The 22,021-nt window shown below is 44.1% G+C and overlaps 1 protein-coding gene across 1 annotated transcript; it reads left to right on the top strand.

Moving 5' to 3' along the window:
* The first annotated feature begins 14,090 nt into the window (after positions 1 to 14,090).
* LOC121582562 (neurofilament medium polypeptide) lies at positions 14,091 to 19,272 on the top strand. The gene is made up of 3 exons (XM_041898441.2): positions 14,091 to 15,252; positions 16,242 to 16,366; positions 16,568 to 19,272. Exons 1-3 carry the CDS (start codon positions 14,209 to 14,211, stop codon positions 18,420 to 18,422), a joined length of 3,024 nt encoding a protein of 1,007 aa, XP_041754375.1. The 5' UTR covers positions 14,091 to 14,208; the 3' UTR covers positions 18,423 to 19,272.
* Positions 19,273 to 22,021: the final 2,749 nt, after the last annotated feature.

Here is a 22,021-nt window from a genome sequence, read left to right as displayed (position 1 = left end):
CAGGGATTGGTTTCTGTGTCTGGGACATTGCTAAGACAGGCGTATCCCTGCTGAACCCCCCCCCCAGCCCCCAGCTTAGACCAGCATAGGCTGGTGATCAGCCTTTGCTGTTTTTTTGCTGGTGACCAGCCTTCGTTGTGTTTTCGCTGGTGACCAGCCTTCATTGGTTTTCGTTGGTGACCAGCCTTCATTGTCTTTTCGCTGGTGACCAGCCTTCGCTTTGTTTTCACTGGTGACCAGCCTTCGCTCTGTTTTTGCTGGTGACCAGCCTTCGCTGTGTTTTTGCTGGTGGCCAGCCTTCAAGCAAATCAATTTACTTCAAAGCAGTGTGCCGATGCCTGTATCACTTTATCAGATGCACGTCATTAAAGACGTCCGAAGCTTCGTTTAATCATGTGCTTTTTCTAACCGTGTGTTGCAAAATGCTATATCCCACTGATTTCGCCGTGGTTCCGGTGCTTTCTTCGATTCCAAGCTGCTTTCAAACACGACCTCTACTGGACACCATACTTACAAATATAGTTAGAATTTTTTACAAGTAATTTCATCTGACCAGTAGCTTAGCAGGTAGAGTAGGGAACAATGGAACAGTGAGGGTATGGGGTTGAATCCTGGTGAAGGCACACTATTATGTGAAACCACACTTTATGCACATTGTTGTTCAAATAAATAATTTAATTTAGTATAGTATAAGCTTCTGTCTTAATCATCCTAAATAATGCCATAGATTCATAGTTTTTGAAAAATAGTAAACGTGAAGGGAAAAAAGGGAAGCATTATGCAAACCTGGTATTCTAACTGATTGTAGGCTACTGAAGCCAACGACTAACTGCTGCGCCATGGAGTTTTGATGAAAACAGTGGAAAAAACATACAGTATCTCTCACATTCAAACGCTGCTACTTATTGCTGACCAGCAGATGTCACTAATATGCATTGTGAACCAAAAGTGAAGCTCCGAGTAATGAACCGTTTTCCAGCACAATTTGGTGAATGCTCCAATGCCTTTAGAAAGCCTCAGTCCTATCACTAATTCCTATTTGACTCCAGGCTGAGTGGGGATATCCAACAATTGATGACTGCCAGGGTCAGAACATTTTATGAATGAGACTACCTCAATAATTTAAACTGGAACAATCATTTCAGTAACGGGTGCAATAAGTTCAACTAACAGATTGGATTAGTTTAGAAAATGTATGTTACTTATCTTTGTGTAGGATAAGATAAATTAATTGATTAATTAATCATGCAAGAACATAGATATTGAAACAAACAATTCAAAAAATCTAACCGCAATAGAGCATGCTGGGAAATGATAATGATGGGTGTGGTTTTGCAGACCAGCCTGACCAGCTAGCTCAGGGGTAGGCAACCCTGATCCCGGAGAGCCGCAGGCACTTCATGTTTTTGATTTAACCAACCTGGAAGCCCAGGTGTGTTGAATTTATGCAATTACTGAACTGATCAATTAGCTCAGTTGGTCAGGTGGGGTGCCTAGTTGGGAAAAAGTCCTGAAGTACCCACAGCTCTCCAGGAACAGGGTTGCCTACCCCTTAGGTAGACAATGCTGGATCAGCATACACTCTAAAAAGAAAAAGGATCTTAAGGGGTTCTTTGTCAGGGGTAAGGTTAATATGTGTAAAAAAATAGGGAGATATCAGGAAGGGTTCTTTACTGCTATGATGGTTGTGAAGAACCATCCTGTTCTTTCCCTCTCCACCATGTTTTCCTTTTATGCCACGAAATGCTACTGTTAAAAAGTTCCTGATGACAGCTTTGCACACTCTTGGCATTCTCTCATATGCTGAGCACTTGTTGGCTGCTTTTCCTTCACTCTGCGGTCCAACTCATCCCAAACCCTCTCCATTGGGTTGAGATTGGGTGATTGTGGAGGCCAGGTCATCTGATGCAGCACACCATCACTCTCCTTCTTGGTCAAATAGCCCTTACACAGCCTGGAGGTGTGTTGGGTCATTCTCCTGTTGAAAAACAAATGATAGTCCCACTAAGCGCAAACCAGATGGGATGGCGTATCGCTGCAGAATGCTGTGGTAGCCATGCTGGTTAAGTGTGCCTTGAATTCTAAATAAATCACCTACAGTGTCACCAGCAAAGCACCCCCACACCATCACACCTCCCCCTCCATGCTTCATGGTGGGAACCACACATGCGGAGATCATCCGTTCACCTACTCTGTGTCTCACAAAGACATGGCGGTTGGAACCAAAAACCTCAAATTTGGACTCATTAGACCAAAGGACAGATTTCCACCAGTCTAATGTCCATTGCTCGTGTTTCTTGGCCCAAGCAAGTCTCTTCTTATTATTGGTGCCCTTTAGTAGTGGTTTCTAGGCAGCAATTAGACCATGAAGGCCTGATTCACGCAGTCTCCTCTGAACAGTTGATGTTGAGATGTGTCTGTTACTTGAACTCTGTGAAGTATTTATTTGGGATGTAATTTCTGAGACTAGTAACTCGAATGAACTTATCCTCTGCAGCAGAGGTAACTGTGGGTCTTCCTTCCTGTGGCGGTCCTCATGAGAGCCAGTTTCATCATAGCGCTTGATGGTTTTTGCGACTGCACTTGAAGAAACTTTCAAAGTTCTTGACATTTTCCGGATTGACTGACCTTCATGTCTTAAAGTAATGATGGACTGTCGTTTCTCTTTGCTTATTTGATCTGTTCTTGCCATAATATGGACTTGGTCTTTTACCAAATATCGCTATCTTCTGTATATCACCCCTACCTTGTCACAACACGACTGATTGACTCAAACGCATTAAGAAGGAAAGAAATTCCACAAATTAACTTTTAACAAGGCACACCTGTTAATTTAAATCCATTCCAGGTGACTACCTCATGAAGCTGGTTGTGAGAATGGCAAGAGTGTGCAAAGCTGTCATCAAGGCAAAGGGTGGCTACTTTGAAGAATCTCAAATCTAAAACATGTTTTGATTTGTTTAACACTTTTTTGGTTACTACATGATTCCATATGTGTTATTTCATAGTTTTGATGTCTTCACTATTATTCTACAATGTAGAAAATAGTAAAAATAAAAAATCAACCTCGAATGAGTAGGTGTGTCCACACTTTTGACTGGTACTGTAAGTATATATTTTGTATAACTGAAGCCTTTAGTGAGAGATCTAATGCTTTAATATTAAAAAATGTCTGCCCTCCGAATTCATATTCATTAAATAAATGATATATTGTTTGTTTTACTGTAATACATTATCTGTGTTTTTGCATGTACATTGATTGGTTGATTAATTTTATGCTACACAAAGAGAAATAGCATACCGTTTTCTTAACTAATCCAATCTGTTGGAGTTATTGCACTTTTTACTGAGATGGTTGTTCCAGTTTAGATAATTGAGGTAGTCTCAGTATTCAATCTTCCCTACCTTGGCAGTCATTCTGAATGCAGGTTGCGGGTGATAAAAAATTCCACTTGTCAGTTATCCTAACTCTGGCCTGTAAATCAGGATATTCCTAACACCACTGTGTTAGGGTATGACTAGGCCTTCAAAGAAAGGCATTATGATATACAGTGCATTAGGAAATTATTCAGACCCCTTGACTTTTTCAAATCAAATCAAATTAAATCTAATTTTATTTGCCACATGCGCCGAATACAACAGGTGTAGACATTACCGTGAAATGCTTACAGCCCTTAACCAACAATGCATTTATTTCTTAATAAAAAAGTTAAATAAAACAACAACAAAAAAAAAGTGTTGAGAAAAAAAGAGCAGAAGTAAAATAAAATAACTGTAGGGAGGATATATACAGGGGGGTACCGGTGCAGAGTCAATGTGCGGGGGCACCGGCTAGTTGAGGTAGTTGAGGTAATATGTACATGTGGGTAGAGTTAAAGTGACTGTGCATAAATAATTAACAGAGTAGCAGCAGCGTAAAAAGATGGGTTGGGGGTGCAAATAGTCAGGGTAGCCATGATTAGCTGTTCAGGAGTCTTATGGCTTGGGGATAGAAGCTGTTGAGAAGCCTTTTGGACCTAGACTTGGCGCTCCGGTACCGCTTCCGTGCGGTAGCAGAGAGAACAGTCTTTGACTAGGGTGGCTGGAGTCTTTGACAATTTTTAGGGCCTTCCTCTGACACCGCCCGGTATAGAGGTCCTGGATGGCAGGAAGCTTGGCCCCAGTTATGTACTGGGCCGTACGCACTACTCTCTGTAGTGCCTTGCGGTCGGTGGCCGAGCAGTTGCCATACCAGGCGGTGATCCAACCAGTCAGGATGCTCTCGATGGTATAGCTGTAGAACTTTTTGAGAATCTGAGGACCCATGCCAAATATTTTCAGTCTCCTGAGGGGGAATATGCTTTGTCGTGCCCTCTTCACGACTGTCTTGGTGTGTTTGGACCATGATAGTTAGTTGGTGATGTGGACACCAAGGAACTTGAAGCTCTGAACCTGTTCCACTACAGCCCCGTCGATGAGAATGGGGGCGTGCTCAGTCCTCTTTTTTTTCCTGTAGTCCACAATCATCTCCTTTGTCTTGGTCATGTTGAGGGAGAGGTTGTTATCCTGGCACCACACGGCCAGGTCTCTGACCTCCTCCCTATAGGCTGTCTCATCGTTGTCGGTGATCAGGCCTACCACTGTTGTGTCGTCGGCAAACTTAATGATGGTGTTGGAGTCGTGCCTGGCCATGCAGTCATGGGTGAACAGGGAGTACAGGAGGGGACTGAGCACGCACCCCTGTGGGGCCCCCATGTTGAGGATCAGCGTGGCAGATGTGTTGTTACCTACCCTTACCACCTGGGGGCGGCCCGTCAGGAAGTCCAGGTTCCAGTTGCAGAGGGAGGTGTTTAGTCCCAGGATCCTTAGCTTAGTGATGAGCTTTCAGGGCACTATGGTGTTGAACGCTGAGCTGTAGTCAATGAATAGCATTCTCACGTAGGTGTTCCTCTTGTCCAGGTGGGAAAGGGCAGTGTGGAGTGCAATAGAGATTGCATCATCTGTGCATCTGTTGGGGCAGTATGTAAATTGGAGTGGGTCTAGGGTTTCTGGGTTTCTGGGATAATGGTGTTGATGTGAGCCATGACCAGCCTTTCAAAGCACTTCATGGCTAAAGACGTGAGTGCTACGGGTCGGTAGTCATTTAGGCAGGTTACCTAGTGTTCTTGGGCACAGGGACTATGGTGGTCTGCTTGAAACATGTTGGTATTACAGACTCAGTCAGGTACAGGTTGAAAATGTCAGTGAAGACACTTGCCAGTTGGTCAGCGCATGCTCAGAGTACACTTCCTGGTAATCCGTCTGGCCCTGCGGCCTTGTGAATGTTGACCTGTTTAAAGGTCTTACTCACATCGGGTACGGAGAGTGTGATCCCACAGTCGTCCAGAACAGCTGATGCTCTCATGCATGCTTCAGCGAGCATAGAAGTAATTTAGCTCATCTGGTAGGCTCGTGTCACTGGGTAGCTCGCGGCTGTGCTTCCCCTTGTAGTCTGTAATAGTTTGCAAGCCCTGCCACATCCGACGAGCGTCGGAGCCCGTGTGGTACGATTCAATCTTAGTCCTGTATTCATAGAGGGTTCTAGGAAGAACCGTCCAAATCTAAATGGGTTCTCTGTAGAACCCTTCATAGACGGTTCTAGGTAGAACCATATACAGGGGGTTCTTTGAAGAACCCTCTGCAAAAGGTTCTAACCAGCACAAAAAAGGGTTCCCCTATAGGGACAAACTGAAGAACTCTCTATGGTTCTACGTATCACCTTTTTTTCTGTGTACATCATCTCAAGGGAGGGGTTTGGTAAGAAATACACTCCCTTCTAGATGTGCTGGGTGGTACCACCTCAAGGCTTACTATAAAAGCAATTGACAGCGTGCCTTCTTTGGCAATGATCTTGGTAAGTGGAGAGTGCCAATATATTTAGCATGATGCTTCCTTGACTAGACTACTTACAAAATTCAATAATGCTGCGTTCACGTGCTAGTCGGAACTCTGAAATTTCCGACATGCTAACTGGTTGAATGCGGCACGTGTATAACTACAACCAGTTAGCAACTTGGGAATGTCAGATTTTCCTAGTTCCGACTAGCACGTGAACATTTCCACATATTACCAAATTCAACATTTTTGCTTACCGTTTCATACACACCTATTTTTTTACATTTTAGTCATTTAGCAGACGCTCTTATCCAGAGCGACTTACAGTTAGTGAGTACATACATTTTTTCATACTGGTCCCCCGTGGGAATCGAACCCACAACCCTGGCATTGCGAGCGCCATTCTCTACCAACTGAGCTACACGGGACTACAAGCACCTATGTGCTTTTACGAAGAAGAAAAAAGATGTACACACTAACCAGGTTTCCGTCCAACCTTTTTATGTGAGTAAAGTACATGTCAGATAAAAATAATGAATGACAGGCCTGATGGGAACAGAAAATGTGTCGGTACATTTTCCAAATGTTGACAAAACAAAATATGCTAGACAAGGTGGGATCTTTTTGTGTCTGTAAAATTAATAATGCGAGAAATGTCGGTGGAAACGTTTTTATGCGCTTATATGGATATAATAACCATCATATCGAAGTAAACAGGGAGTCAACTGATGATATTTTGTGTGGTCCTCTCACTATGACTCGTCGGGAAAGCATGCAGTTTATTAGGCTACAGATTAAATAAATTATGATGAACTTCACATGAAAGTCTATCGCCAATTGGATGGAAACCTATATTATGAGGATTATACTTTTAGATTCGTAGCTACATCCATCGTAACAAAATGAATATTGATGAGCAATTCCCCCCACCCACAACTTCTCACCTGAATGTATTTTTTGAAGATTTGAAGGGGTTGGGCAAAGGCTGAAATTGGGGTAGTTACCCTTTAAATCTCCTCCCCTCTCTCCCATCTCTTGTTAACGAGTCCCCTCCCTCCAGAGTTGGGCTTCATGGCTTGCACGCGCACCCACACACACAAAAGACACACACGCACACAAATAGGAAAAAGACCACACCCTTAGCTACCTGCAGTCTTACAGTGTCCCAGGCTGACACACACACACAAACACACACACACACACACACACACACACAAGGGCTTGTCACATTTGGAAGAGATCATTACCCATCAAAATATACTCACACTGAGCAATGCTATTACACATCACACAGCTTTTCCAACAGATAATCAAAACACAGACAAAGCACATGCTGACATAGACAGATGCATGTCCACAGAATAGTCACATAAATACAGAAAGAGAGATGCACATACAGACAGACAGACACTCAGATGTAATGAACTCCTAAAGAGCTGTATCTTTGTGTGCTACTATTGACTCAGTCAGAGTCTGGTTTAGCAGAGTCAGCACAACCAGAGGCAATATGGACGGATAGAGCATATGGGTTTGTCTCATGCTAGTATTGACCCAGAGTTGTGTGTCTGACACCAAACTGTAGGAAGGTTATGACAAATCAGATCACTTTTGATCATCAATTGCTGGGCCTTAAATTAAAGTTGTCTCTGTACTGTAGATCTAGAATGTAGAGTACAGAGACAAACCTGGCAAGAGAGAGGGAGAGCGAGAGGTGCGGGGGGGGGGGGTGGGATTGCAGAGGAGAGGAGGAGGAGAAGGAGGAGGGGGATGGGTGACTCTGCAGAAAAAACTGTGTGTCAGTTTATTGATCTCCAGCGAATTGCCAGAAATAACAGAGCAATATAGAAGTAGAGGGAAGAGTGACATGAAGAAGAGGAGAAATGGAGGAGAATGGAGAAGCCGGAAGATGAGGAGGGGGAGATGGATAGAGAGGGAGAGGAGAGGAGGAGATACACCAACATAGAGTATGAGTGAGGGAGACCGAGGGTAAGATTAAATAGAGAACATATGCAAGAGTGGGGGAAATGTAAATTATGATATGTAAATGCATTAGAGACATATTCTATTCCAGTCCAGGGTTAATCTATTCACTCTGCTGGTGGTTGGGCAGCCATTCACATCCTCCCCTGATGAAAAATACAGCTGACATCAGCACACAATGCTTTTAGCCTCAGCATCAGAGCAAGACCTTGTCAGTTCGAACGTGTGTGTGTGTGTGTTAGAGCATGTGTGTGCTTGGAGCTCAATATGCTGCTCTGTTTCCTCAGTAACCATGACTTTCAGGTTGATACAGACTCCTTGCAGCATAGCTAGACCAGCTAAAAGGATAGCCCCATCAAAGACCCCCTAAAGCCCCTTTGGGCACTTCACATGGTGGGCTACGACTACAAACAAATGGGTCTCAGTGCCAGGGTTCCATAGATGAATGAGGCGTTGCTGTAGTGCTGTACAGACACATACATCTAAGGCGAGTTGGATAAATAGTCTGTAGAATGGCTGGGCGTAATGACCTGGAGTGTCATTCACATGTCATTATGGATGTTGGAGGCTGCCATGCCATCTCTGTTCCCAGGATAAAGAACCAAACCACAGCTCCTTCAAAGGGGGTCAATGAGGCGGCTTCAATATGGCTTCCATGCTGAGTGTGTCATAAAGAAATGATTTAGGGCCATAATAATCTCTGTGGATATGATATGGGTGGCTGGCTGAAGGGCTCCATCTCTATCACATGCCTCTGAGGGCAGGGATAAAGATGTTATTGGGATGGAAACGTTCTCAATGACACAAAGTTGTAGTCAATGGATGGATTTAACTATAAGTGGTTATTACTGTAACCACATTTAAGTGCAGTCTAAATGCAACACACTATTTTACGGCTAGCTAAGTGAAGCAACACTACAGGAGTTTCTCCGTTTAAAAAAAGTCCTCCCCTGGGAGGGGAAATAGGGAACGGTTTCATTTGTGTGGTTAAGTCCTTAGAGGACCATCTAGAGTAGAACGTCAACGTGCTGCATCGGCCTTATGCTACTCACACATTCAGAGAGGGAGGGAGAGAGAGAGAGCTGCTGATGCATTGCAGATAAACTGCAGATCCTGAATAACCCCTCTCTTTTCCCATGGACCCTTCCGCCCAAACGCTCGATATGACATCATCACTGCCTCCCCACCCTCACCCTGCATACAGCTCAGCTCCCCAGAGCTTCTGACTCTCCAACCCACACTCCCCCCTCCTCCCCAATACACACACCCCATTCCAGTACAGTATGGTGCGGCCTCACGCCTTATCCCAGGTTACGTCCCTCTCTCCCCACAATAGCGAACACTAACCAGCCACACCCATCTGTGATATTCACTATGACATTCAGCTCACAGCTCTGCTCATAGATTTGCTCACAACTAACATCAATTATTTACGTTGGATACTTTCCTCAAAGATGTAATACATATTTATATTGATTTACCAGGAAGTTATCTCACTGATTAATACAACTAGGACATTTACCTCACAATGATGCCAATACCTGCATCAGAATACTGTAGTCACAAAACTGGGTGGTTGGGATATTAGAATTGGGATGATATTTGAGGTTTATTTCAGAACATGACCATCCAGTCCTGAAGTGCAACAGGACATACTAACCTACTGGGGTAATATTGACAGAGTTTATATACCAGGCAAACAGATGGATACAAGTAGACAGGCAAACAACTATGTTATCATTGTGAACAACAGAGGACAAAGGACGGTGACTGAGAGCAAGATAGCTGGCAAGTGTGACAGGGATAGAGGGAGATAAAGATGGAGTTTGGTGGAGAAGGAGAAAGGGAGATAAATTAGAGAGAGAGAGAGAGAGAGAGAGAGAGAGAGAGAGAGAGAGAGAGAGAGAGAGAGAGAGAGAGAGAGAGAGAGAGAGAGAGAGAGAGAGAGCGATGGCGATGTTCCAGCTGGTATTTTTTGAACAACCTGTATGGCTGTGGTTGTGACGGTCAGACCGTGTCTGTCCTCTAACTCAGCCTACCCCTGCAGCGCACGTACACACACATAGCACACACACATCCTCAAAAAATTTCCAATGACATGTAGTCTCACTTCCCTATTCACCTATGAACATTCCTTACACCATACCAACACACAAACATTGATTGATTGAAACATTTGTCACTGACAAAGGAAGTCATTTTTTCTTTACTCTAATACAGTACCTTGTTTCATTTATCAAATTGATAAATTGAAAGTCTGAAATGGATACTCATATAGCATAGGTTAATTGAGGATATAGACAGCCTCATGTGCGTTAGAAGCCAAAGCAAAATAAACTGCCCTTTTCCACTTTTAAACCCATAAATTGTGTGTACATTCCATGCAGGACCAGAGATGGGTGTGATTAGAACTTGGACCTGCTCCATCACATGGATCGTTCATTCTCTGTCCTCATATCGGTACCCTGTTGGTATGTTGCTGACTTCATACACACACAGCCTACTGGGCTTTGGAGAGGTATAGGCTATACATCACTGCTGTACATCTCTGGAGTATCTCTCTCTCCCTCCCTCCCTCCCTCCCTCCCTCCCTCCCTCCCTCCCTCCCTCCCTCCCTCCCTCCCTCCCTCCCTTCCTCCCTCCCTCCCTCCTCTCTCTCTCTCTCTCTCTCTCTCTCTCTCACTCTCTCTCTTCCTCCCTTTCTTTTGACCAATCAGATCAGCTCTTTTGACAATAATTGGGCAAAGATCAGAATTGGGCTGCATGTGTAAACGCAGCCTATCTCTCCCTCTCTCTCTGCATGTGCCATACTCTCTCTGTGTACATGAATAAAACATGAAGTGTAGTGTAACTCCCATCCTGGGCATTCTGTAGATCTCTGTCCCTCTGCCACGCCCTATTAGCTCCAATCATTAGCAGATCAATCACCCCAATACTTCTATTGATTACCTATATATCCAATGCCGTCTCTTCTGCCTACCTTTCCCCTCCTAACCAGAGGGATTCAGATATTCTCATAGTGCTTTGCCTGTGCTATATTTGAATGAATGTAGTCACTCATGCATCAAATATGATACAGGACTGCGCAGAGACATGCATTATAGAATATGAGGGGGCACTGAGTTTGTGAGATCTTGTTTGGCTTCAAGATGCTTCGTAACATACCTTTATTGGTAGGAACAGATTCATTCATAAAATAAGTGATGATAGCAGATTAGACTTTAATCTAAGTGGATCTATATCAGGTCTCCTCCCTGTTTTAAGCTGAGTCTGCAGTGATGGTGGCCAGGGGAAAGTAGGGGATGCGAAGAGGAGAGGAGTGCTCTGCAGGCTGGGCTGGGGAGCTTGCTCTCTGTTCACAGCCTGCTTCTGCTGCAGTGCCACTTGAAAGTGCTCCAAGCCTTCTGCAGTGCGTGTGAGCAACAACCCTTTCTCTAGCCCCTCCATGCATCACATCACACCACCCCTAGCTGTGCCAGACAAAAGCACCTTGAAGGCTGAGTGGCTGGCCTATTGTACCTGTGTGGTGATTTCCATGTTTAAAAGGCTGAGGCCAGCAGGAAAGCAGAGAGAGAAAGAGGCAACAGAGGCCAGTGGTCTAGCTCTAGGACAGGAGAAAGTGAGTATAGGGCTGTATACATCACTCAAGTAAACCCAGCCACTACAACACACACTCACACACACTCAGTTAGGAGGAGAGAATCACTTTTATGTAGTGTGACATGGTAACTATCTCTCTCTCTTTCTCTCTTTGGGTCTTTCCCTCTCCCTCTGCCTCTCCCTCTCCCTCTCTCTCTCTCTCTCTCTGCCTCTCTCTCTCTCTGTCCCTCTCTCTCTCTATCTCTCTCTCTCTCTCCCTCTCTCTCTATCTCTCTCTCTCTCTCTCTCTCTCTCTCTCTCTCTCTCTCTCTCTCTCTCTCTCTCTCTCTCTCTCTCTCTCTCTCTCTCTCTCTCTCTCTCTCTCTCTCTCTCTCTCTCTCTCTCCCTCTCTCCCTCTCTCTCCCTCTCTCTCCCTCTCTCTCTCGCTCTCTCTCTCTCTCTCTCCCTCTCTCTCTCTCTCTCTCTCTCTCTCTCTCTCTCTCTCTCTCTCTCTCTCTCTCTCTCTCTCTCTCTCTCTCTCTCTCTCTCTCTCTCTCTCTCTCTCTCTCTCTCTCTCTCTCTGGGACAAACACAATCTAAAATTGGCTGAGCTCTCAAACGCATTAGGGCTCGCGCCACAGAGCTAACTGTTGCAATGGAAAAACAATGAGTGCGATAACAGAATACAGACAGATAATTATATCTCAAAGATGGGAATAACTTATTCTCCCCTCTTATGCCTGTGGTATTAAACAAGGGCTTTTAAAGGTGACTGGAGAATCTGAATCAATCCTGACAAACACAATTTAAATCTTATATTAATGTTCTGGAAGGCAAAAATAGCCTTGCTGTTTGTCAAAAATAGTTTTGCTGGTTTTCATAGGATGAGAAAAAATAAGAAACCCGCACACTGCTCTTGCTAGTATCAATGCTCTTTATTAAGCTTTACGTATTGGCCTCAAGGCCTTCGTCAGAGTTTTTTTTTTTTCAAGATACATAAATCTTAATAAAGAGCAGTGATACTAGCAAGAGTAGTGTGCGGGTTTCTTATTTTTTCTGATGTTATTCCAGTTTTACCATGCACCTGCAACAAAGATAGCTCAGATATGCGAGTGCCTTTTGAATCACTGGTTTTCATACGATGAAATATTGGCATTAAAGGCGGTCAATTGGCTAAAACCTGAGGCAGCCATTTCGTTGCATTACCTGCAGCAGTTGCAGCTACAGGGTTTGCAATGACCTTAGTTATCTCTGAAAGGGGTAGAGCAGGACTGAATGGGAATCAATAAGACTGACAACAGACTGCAGCCAATCAGATCTGGCAGCCAACACTGCGGCTTCACTCCTTAGAGAAAACATCTCAATGCAGGGAGGAGATAGCAGCCTCTCTATCCCATGTGCTCTCATCCACAACCCAAAGACTGTAACTTATGCATTGTATGCACAAGTTCAGGCTCTGATCAGACTCTACACCCAAATGAGGGCACTACGTTCATCCACCTCTGGCCTGCTAGCTCCCCTACCTCTACTGAAGCACAGTTCCCGCTCAGCCCAGTCAAAGCTATTTGCTGCTCCGGCACCCCAATGGTGGAACAAGCTCCCCCACGACGCCAGGACAGCGGAGTCACTGACCACCTTCCGGAGACACTTGAAACCCTACCTCTTTAAGGAATACCTGGAATAGTATAAAGCAATCCTTTGGAAGGTGGTCAGTGAAAATGCCAAGTGGGGTGAATACTTTCGCAAGCCACTGTAGATGCATCATGTTGATTGAACCAACCCCCTCATGGTAGTCTCACCTTATATGTCATCTATAGGTCACTGATGGTAATCCCTTTGATCTCGGGAGGTTTCCTGTCAAGAAGTAATCAATCACCTATTATTGAAGACTTATTAGCAAAAGCAAAACATCAATATAGGAAATTAGTTCAGCTTTACACATGTTCATAGGCAAGTATAAAATATTCATTCAATTCTTTTAATGATCAGTCATTCTCAAATAAGTTCAATCTGAGAGAAAGGTTTTCAACACTTTTCAAACATTTGAAAAGGAGGGGAATGGTGTTTTGCTGTTTAAGTCGCTGACCATGGTGCTGATATTGTTATCGCTCTAAATTGCATCGGTACATTGATAATTTCTGGGATAACCTTTTTTGCTGACTAACAATAGGGGAAATAAGAATTAACATGGGACATTGAACTGCTCCATAAGTCACATTTCCATACATAGTAATGCTGCACTTTGGCTGGTTGAATTAGCAAATGCAGAAATGCGTGTATAATTTTCTCTCTCATTCTAATGTTCAATATTTGGAGAAAACTCTATATTCCCTCTGTGACAAGAGCCAAATGACAAAAAGTCATTGTTGACATCAAAGTCAACAACACATAGGCTATCCCAATGAATGGCTCAGCATCTGCATGGTTATGTATAACATATATTTTGGAAACATCCTAATGATAATCACCTATTTCCTTTCTTCTCCCTATGTGTCATCATTCCTCTGCTTTTCAAACGGCCACCCACGAACCCTCACACACCCTAGTGGTGTTTCACTTACAGAGAGTCTGAAGGGTTGAGACATGGCCCTCCCCCTCCGTTCGATCAATGGGCCAGTAAAAACAGTCTCTGCCTTGTTAGCGATAGCGCCTCTCCTATATAAAGGACAGCCGGTGAGGCTGAGAATGCTGTGAGCGCCATCCACCCCGCACCTGCATTCAAACACACACTCGCCCCACTCCTCCACCTCGCACACCTTCCCTTCCATCTGAACACGCACCCCCTGGTCTGGCCGGATGAGTTACCACCCGGTGGACACGATAGGGAGTCCATTCAGGAGAAGTATGGATAGTAGGACCACCTACGGCCGCTCCACTGGCACCCCCTCCAGCGGGTTCCGTTCTCAGTCCTGGTCCCGGTCAAGCCCAGGCTCCACGATGACCTCCTCCTACAAGAGGAGCGTCAATATGCCGGTATCCAGAGCGTACAGCTCCACACTCCTCAGCTCCGCCGACAGCGTTGATTTCAGTAAAACGAACGGAGACTACAAGTGCTCCAATGAGAAAGAGCAGCTCCAGGGGCTCAACGACCGCTTCGCCGGCTACATCGACAAGGTGCACTACTTGGAGCAGCAGAACAGCCAGATCGAAGAGGAGATCCAGACGCTGCGGCAGAAGCAGGTGTCGCAGTCCCAGCTAGGCGACTTATATGACCAGGAACTCCAGGAGCTCCGCTCCATGCTGGAGCAGATCCACCACGATAAGGCGCAGATCCAGCTCGACACGGACCACATCGAGGATGACATCCAGAGAATTAGGGACCGCTTCGATGAGGAAGCCCGCATCAGGGATGAGACGGAAGGCATCATCCGGGCGCTAAAAAAAGATATGACCGACTCTGAGTTGATGAAGTCAGAGATGGAGAAGAAAGTTCAGTCACTGCATGATGAGATTGCCTTTATCCGCAACAACCATGAGGAAGAGGTGAGCGACCTGTTCGCCCAGGTGCAGGCGTCGCAGGTGACCATGGAGAGGAAAGACATCCAGAAGACGGACATCACCGAGGCGCTCCGGGAGATCCGCACCCAGCTCGAGGGCCACTCCAACCAGAACCTGCAGCAGGTGGAGGACTGGTTCATGTGCCGCTATTCCAAGCTCACTGATGCTGCGGAACAAAACAAAGATGCAATCAAGTCCGCCCGTGATGAGATAGCAGACTACCGCCGCCAGCTCCAGTCCAAGACCGTGGAGTTAGAGTCAGTCCGTGGAACCAGGGAGTCACTGGAGAGGCAGTTGAATGACATCGAGGACCGACACAACAGCGACTTGTCCAGCCTGCAGGTATAATGAGACTCGCTGTAGGCATTATTTTCATACAGAAACCCCCAGCCTCAGGCTTAATGGTGAAGTGTTCTATAAAGTTGTATTCTTTGTGTAAATAGAGAAGCAATGTAGTGGAGAGAGTAAATTATATAATAAGATATGTTTTTCGTGTATATCAAATTGAGAATATTATCACGACACCTTTGAGGTTTTTATTCTTATTTTAAATGTAGGTCTACTTATAAGGATAGTTCCTCTACTTTGATAGAGAGAAAGACACAAACGTACATTGTGTCCCCACATATTGTGTTAGTTTGATTTTGAACTAACTAAATTGTTTTTATTATGTAGGCCCTAAATAGATGTATTTTCACTAGGCTATAAACTCTGCACATTGGTGGTGTCTGCGCATTTGCTTCAGATAGCATAAATGGCACAATGCTGACATCTTATGGGCACAGCTTTAACATCTCCAAATGTTGGAGCATTAGGCTATGCATAAGCTGCAACACGTGGTGCACGTCGGGATATTATAGAGTTAAGGGAATACACAATGCAGCAGACCGTTTTTTGTTATTTTTTCGTTGCTGAGCCAGAGAAGCGGGGCCCTTGAAACACAATGCTGTTCACTGCGTCAGTATACATTATTTCACACAACAACAGTCCAACATATCCAATTATTTGCACTTTCACTTTTCATAAATGAGACAGGATGACTTCACACTTTCAATTATTATTGCAACGATATTTTATTGGAATCTCAAAATGCTGTTTCAAATGTAGGCCTATACAAGTTTAAATGTGCTTGTGAAGTAATTACCAGGAACAAAATATGACATTGTATTGTTGATAGTTTTCATATGATGTTTAGAAAGCTGTGGCCTTATGGAGAAATGTGTCCTCCCTACACCAAAAATAAATAACCAAGTATTATTTCAGGGTTCCAAATAGGCATAAGAAATAATAGCTCTTAACCAGCTCATATCTCTCGGTCTTGTTCTCTGCAGGAGACCATCCACCAGCTGGATAATGAGCTCAAGGGCACGAAGTGGGAGATGGCGCGTCATCTGCGCGAGTACCAGGACCTGCTCAATGTCAAGATGGCCCTCGACATTGAGATTGCTGCATACAGGTACAGTGCGACGGCAGGGCGCTAATTAGGCCTAACATTGATAAAACAACACTTCTAAAAAATATGTGTTTACTCATTACAAAACAAAATAGTTAATTCATCATTTGTAATAAAAACATAAACATCTCATTTCTATATAGAAAATACATTTTTATATTAGGCCTGCACTATACTATATTTCTTGATCTACTGTTTTTGCAGGAAACTCCTAGAAGGTGAAGAGACCCACTTTAGCACTTTCCCTTACCGCCACACTGTCACCTCCTCTAAGAAGTCCAAGTATGAGCCTCCCAAACTGAAAGTCCAGCATAAGTTTGTAGAGGAGATCATTGAGGAGACCAGGGTGGAGGATGAGAAGGATGAGATGGACCAGGCCCTGGCTGAGATGGCCCAGGAGCTGTCTTCCGCTCTGGAGGCAGAGGGAGCAGATGAAGGAGAGGATGAGGGAGAAGAGGGAGGAGAAGAAGCAGAGGGAGAGGGTGAATCAGAAGAGGTTGTAGCCTCCACTGAAGCCCAAGTGAGCTCCAGCACACCTGCTGAGGAGGAAGAGGAGGACAAAGAAGGTGGTGATGAAGATGAAGAGGGAGAAAAAGAAGAAGAGGGTGAGAAAGGAGAAGAGGATGAGGGTGAGAAGGGAGATGATACAGAAGGTGGTGATGAGGGAGAAGGAGAGGGGGAATTAGAGGAGACAGTCCTGTGCTCTAAAGCCCCAGAATCAAAGGCCTCTCCTGACAAAGAGAAGGCTGGAGAGAAGGAGGGAAGCGGAGGAGAAGAGGAGACAGCAGAGGGAGAGGGAGAAGAGGAGGGTGATGGTAAAGATGAAGATGCAGGTAGTGACAAAGGATCCAAAGAGGGAGATGATAAGGATGAGAAAGAGGACAAAACAGATGAGGCAGCTGTAGCCAAGACAGAGGCTCCCAAAACAGAAGCCCCCAAGAGTGAGGCCCCAAATGCTGAAGTCCAGACATCTGAGGCCCCAAAGCCCTCCAAGCCAGACTCCCTAAAAGCTGAATCCCCAAAGGCTGGGTCCCCCAAGTCTGAGTCACCAAAAGCTGGATCCCCCAAACATGAATCCCCCAAAGCTGGAACCCCCAAATCTGAATCTCCAAAACCTGGCTCCCCCAAATCTGAATCCCCAAAACCTGCTGGATCCCCCAAATCTGAATCCCCAAAACCTGCTGGCTCCCCCAAATCTGAATCCCCAAAACCTGCTGGATCCCCCAAATCTGAATCCCCAAAACCTGCTGGATCCCCCAAATCTGAATCCCCAAAACCTACAGGATCCCCCAAATCTGAATCCCCAAAACCTGCTGGATCCCCCAAATCTGAATCTCCAAAACCTGCTGGCTCCCCCAAATCTGAATCCCCAAAACCTGCTGGCTCCCCCAAATCTGAATCCCCAAAACCAGCTGGCTCCCCCAAATCTGAATCCCCAAAACCTACAGGATCCCCCAAATCTGAATCCCCAAAACCTACAGGATCCCCCAAATCTGAATCCCCAAAACCTGCTGGATCCCCCAAAACTGAATCCCCAAAACCTACAGGATCCCCCAAATCTGAATCCCCCAAATTAGGATCCCCCAAAGCAGAGTCCCCTAAGGGTGAGGCCCCCAAACCAGAAGCTCCAAAGTCAGAGGCCCCCAAGGCTGCAGAAGAGAAAGTAGACAAAAAGAGTGATTCAGAGGAAGAGAAGAAGGTAGAAAAGAAAGACGCAGCCTTGAACGGAGATGTGGAGAAGACTGCAACAGAGGACAAGAAGGATGAGGAGAAGAAAGAGGCAGAGGAGAAGGATGTTATCTCAAATGGAGTGGACGAGAGCCCCACTAAAGATGACCCCGACCAGAAAGATGACACCAAGGACCAGAAGGTGGTCATCACCAAAACGGTGGAGACCATCACCACTGGAGAGGACGGGGCCAAGCATGTCACCAAATCAGTCACTGTCACCGAGACTGTGAAGGAGTCTGAGGATGTGATGCAGGAGAAGACGGTCTCCAGCAAGAAGATGGAGAAACACTCTTCCCAGTCCATCAAGGTGGTGACTGAAACCGAGTGACTGCGTTCCAACCAACCCACCCAGGAAGAACAGAGGACACAACGACAAGCAATCAACCCAGAACTAACATAACAAATAAATCATACAGCTAGAGCGATGTAATAAAGATAACCACTCTCAAACATACAGAAAAGCAAAGAGAGAAGTCATATGATGTGAAAAAGCTCAAGTTAAAAAAATGCATGTTGAGTGAAAGCTTTAAATGGGTTTTGCTGCAGATTTTGTCAGGAAAATGTGGTAGTGGGACAGATGATTAATTATCTTTCTTTTTCCCTGCAGTTCCCAGGAGGGCTCACGGGTGGGGGCGTCTGCATGCTAGCTCAGGGAGGGAGTCCCCTCCTCTCTAACCTGTATGTATGTATGGAAGGGTTACAGTTTAAATGCATATGTGGGTGGGAGAGTGATCGAAATGTATCTTAATTCAAATGTTAATTCAAAAAGGGGTGTCTGGGTTGGAGGGTCCACTTTAGAGACACATGTTCAAAAGGAGTAGCCTTTTTATGTGAAGATACCAACTGAGCCAAAAATACAATCGTCTACAACACAATATAGTGAAGAATGAGAAAGACGATGGTGCAATGAACTGATGATCATAAACATACAACTAAAGCATAAAGAACCTTGAAGAAACTCCTAGCCTTAAACATCAGTATCTATTATGTTTACCTAATGAGTGCAATTGAAAATAAATATGTAAATGCGCACACATACATTCTTGTATGCATAGGATGGACTTGAATTTAAATAGCAAACATAAATGAGGTGCTACAGTTTGCAATCCCATGTCTTTACTCATCATTAACTATTTCCCAGCAGCATTTGCTCAATAAATGTCATACTGAAATACAAATATGGTCTCTTGTTCCTTTATACAATTGTCCTGTCATGTCCTTTCACTTGTTGATTTACAGTAGCTGTCTCACCTCAACATGCACACAATATTCTATTTTCTCATCTGCTTTTATGGCGCAGGGATTGCATCCCTCATGATCTTTTGTAGCCTAGAAATTATACAAAGCCTAGAAATTATACAAAACCACATCAACATCCACAGGCTGTCCTCTACAGATATTTAAAGCCACACTCTGTAATATGTGCATGCCATCAAAGAATGGGCCACCAACCATAATGTAAACGATGCACCCCATGGCATTTTGATGCAAATAGCACTTTATTACAGCACTTGATTTGTCAAATCAAACTTTATTTACATAGCACATTTCTTACCAAAAACAATTCAATTCAAAGTACTTCACATTCGTAAATAAAATAATAAAATAGTGAGAAAGATCAAAACAATACATTTCTAGACAAATATAAAATGAAGATAGACAAATATACAATTGAGATAAACAAATGTAAAATTAAGATAGATGAATTAGGATAGTAAAACAATATTAAAACAACAGTGGACATGAGAGACTAATATGAGATACTGTATTTAGATTGAGAGATGTTTATGTAGTGTTTCAGCAATTAGCTACATTATTTGAGAACAACATTAACTACATTGTTAAACATGATTTGAAACTATACATATTTAATTTAAAGTATTTTACATGACAACTTAAACATGGAGTGATAGGTCCTTTGGAGATTCAGCAACATTAAAGCAGACAGCGACTCAATCGGAATTCGAAATTCAGCACCACCGGAAAATGGACAGTGACCATCTCAGGCAGAATCCATGAAGAGGTTTCTTTGAAATTCCAGCCACACTATCACTCACTAACAGTGAATCAATCCACATTATAATGCTATAGGGATAGTTGGTCTGATTCTGTGCCACAAAGCACGATTACACCTGGGATGTTACACATTATTTTTTGTTTCTAAACCTAGATTATGACACCACCAATCACCCCTCTCTCTCTCTCTCTCTCTCTCTCTCTCTCTCTCTCCTTTGAGAACAAAATAGTATATCTAACATAAAAAACTAACAGATTATGACATATATCAAAAGAAGAAAATCTTAGAGATGTCTGCCTGTAGGCTACGACTGCAAATTCACTATATGAGCTGCACTTCCGTTGCTTGTCCTCACGTTGCATGTCCTCACATGACCCAGGCTATACTGCACCTGCTGACTCTGCTTGTTGGTGATGACGCTTTGCTCACTCAGAGCGATTTCAACCCATTTCATCAGTGGACATTGCCAAATGGCATGACTAAAAACAGACTGAAGTAGCCAAAGAAGCAGTGGGATATCAAATTAGTCGCTTTCTAATGTCAATGCACGTAAAGCATCCGCCCTTGTTTTACGACTGATATATCCACACATCTGCAATGCAGTTTTTGGTTAATAGTTCATGCTTTAGTGCTGTCTCTGGATGACTCTGCTGATTGCTATACCTCTTCCACTCAGGATTTTAGCCTAGCACTCACGTAGTGTGCTGAAGGAAGCAACTAAATTGCCAAGAGTCATAAAATCAGCACCACAGTACTTCAATGTCTTAAAAGCAATAAAAACCCACGACTGAGCGCAGATGTTATCGTTCTCAGCCCTGATATGAGGTAATAACAATGCCATCACTGTCTGAAGTTCCTCCCATTCCTCAGCATCTGATGAAGCCTCTGATGTGGACCATGCAAGGTTAGTGCTCCCTCAAGAGGATACACAGCACAAAAACTGTCAGGCCCCTGCTAGTGTGTCGTGATTGTGCCTGCGTGCCCCAAATATAGATAGACGTGAGCAATTTCAGACCCAGAAAACTAGCTGTGGTTGCCATTGATGGTCAGCACCATGGACAGGTACATTGGTGATCAGCACCATGGACAGGTACATTGGTGATCAGCACCATGGACAGGTCGCCTGCAGTGCAACGCACAGAGATATGTAATTCTATGGTGCAACACTTACATAATTGTGTGTGTGTGTGTGTGTGTGCGTGTGTAATATACACAATTTTTTAGAAAGATAGTTTGAAAGATACAATTTGATTGAGTGACTTTATTTATTTATAAGAGACAAAAATGCAATGAATTTACGCTTAGGTAAAAATTGACATTTAGCAATATTAAGGTTGTGTCATTAGATTTGGGGGGTGGTGGGGTAGCAAGAAATTCTTTGGAAAACAAATCCCCAGAAATTCTGGCTGAAGAAATGGGGCCCACGCTGAAAAGGTTTGAGTACCACTGCTCTACACGGTCTAAAGAAGATCTGACAGCCATGGTATATCATACCGTATACCACGGGTATGACAAAACATTTATTTTTACTGCTCTAATTACGTTGGTAGCCAGTTTATAATAGCAATAAGGCACCTCGGGGGTTTGTGGTATATGGCCAATATACCACAGCTAAGGGCTGTATCCAGGCACTCCACGTTGTGTTGTGCATAAAAACAGCCCTTAGCCGTGGAATATTGGCCATATACCACACCCCCTCAGGCCTTATTGCTTAAGTAAACCATCATGTTCATGTCTTCTTACAACCAACTTATAAAGCATTTAATAGATAGTTTGTTCAACATTTGTAAACAGTTTGTGAATCATGACACATAACCTGTTAATGGATTAATTAATTAATTAATTAATTAATTAATTGAGTATGGACCTGCTGTAAGCAGGCCATTACATGCATTAACTTTGTGGTTAAC

This window comes from Coregonus clupeaformis, chromosome 15 (assembly GCF_020615455.1).
Source record: "Coregonus clupeaformis isolate EN_2021a chromosome 15, ASM2061545v1, whole genome shotgun sequence".
NCBI classification, from domain to species: domain Eukaryota; kingdom Metazoa; phylum Chordata; class Actinopteri; order Salmoniformes; family Salmonidae; genus Coregonus; species Coregonus clupeaformis.
Note: the sequence above shows the minus strand (reverse complement) of the source record. Positions and strands in the feature narration are given on the sequence as shown.

Excerpts from the sequence above, each read along its gene's own strand:
- LOC121582562 (XM_041898441.2), top strand. The coding sequence starts at position 14,209 with ATGAGTTACCACCCGGTGGACACGATAGGGAGTCCATTCAGGAGAAGT. Across the intron at positions 15,253-16,241 it reads GCGACTTGTCCAGCCTGCAG|GAGACCATCCACCAGCTGGA; the intron begins GTATAATGAGAC and ends TGTTCTCTGCAG. Across the intron at positions 16,367-16,567 it reads ATTGAGATTGCTGCATACAG|GAAACTCCTAGAAGGTGAAG; the intron begins GTACAGTGCGAC and ends CTGTTTTTGCAG.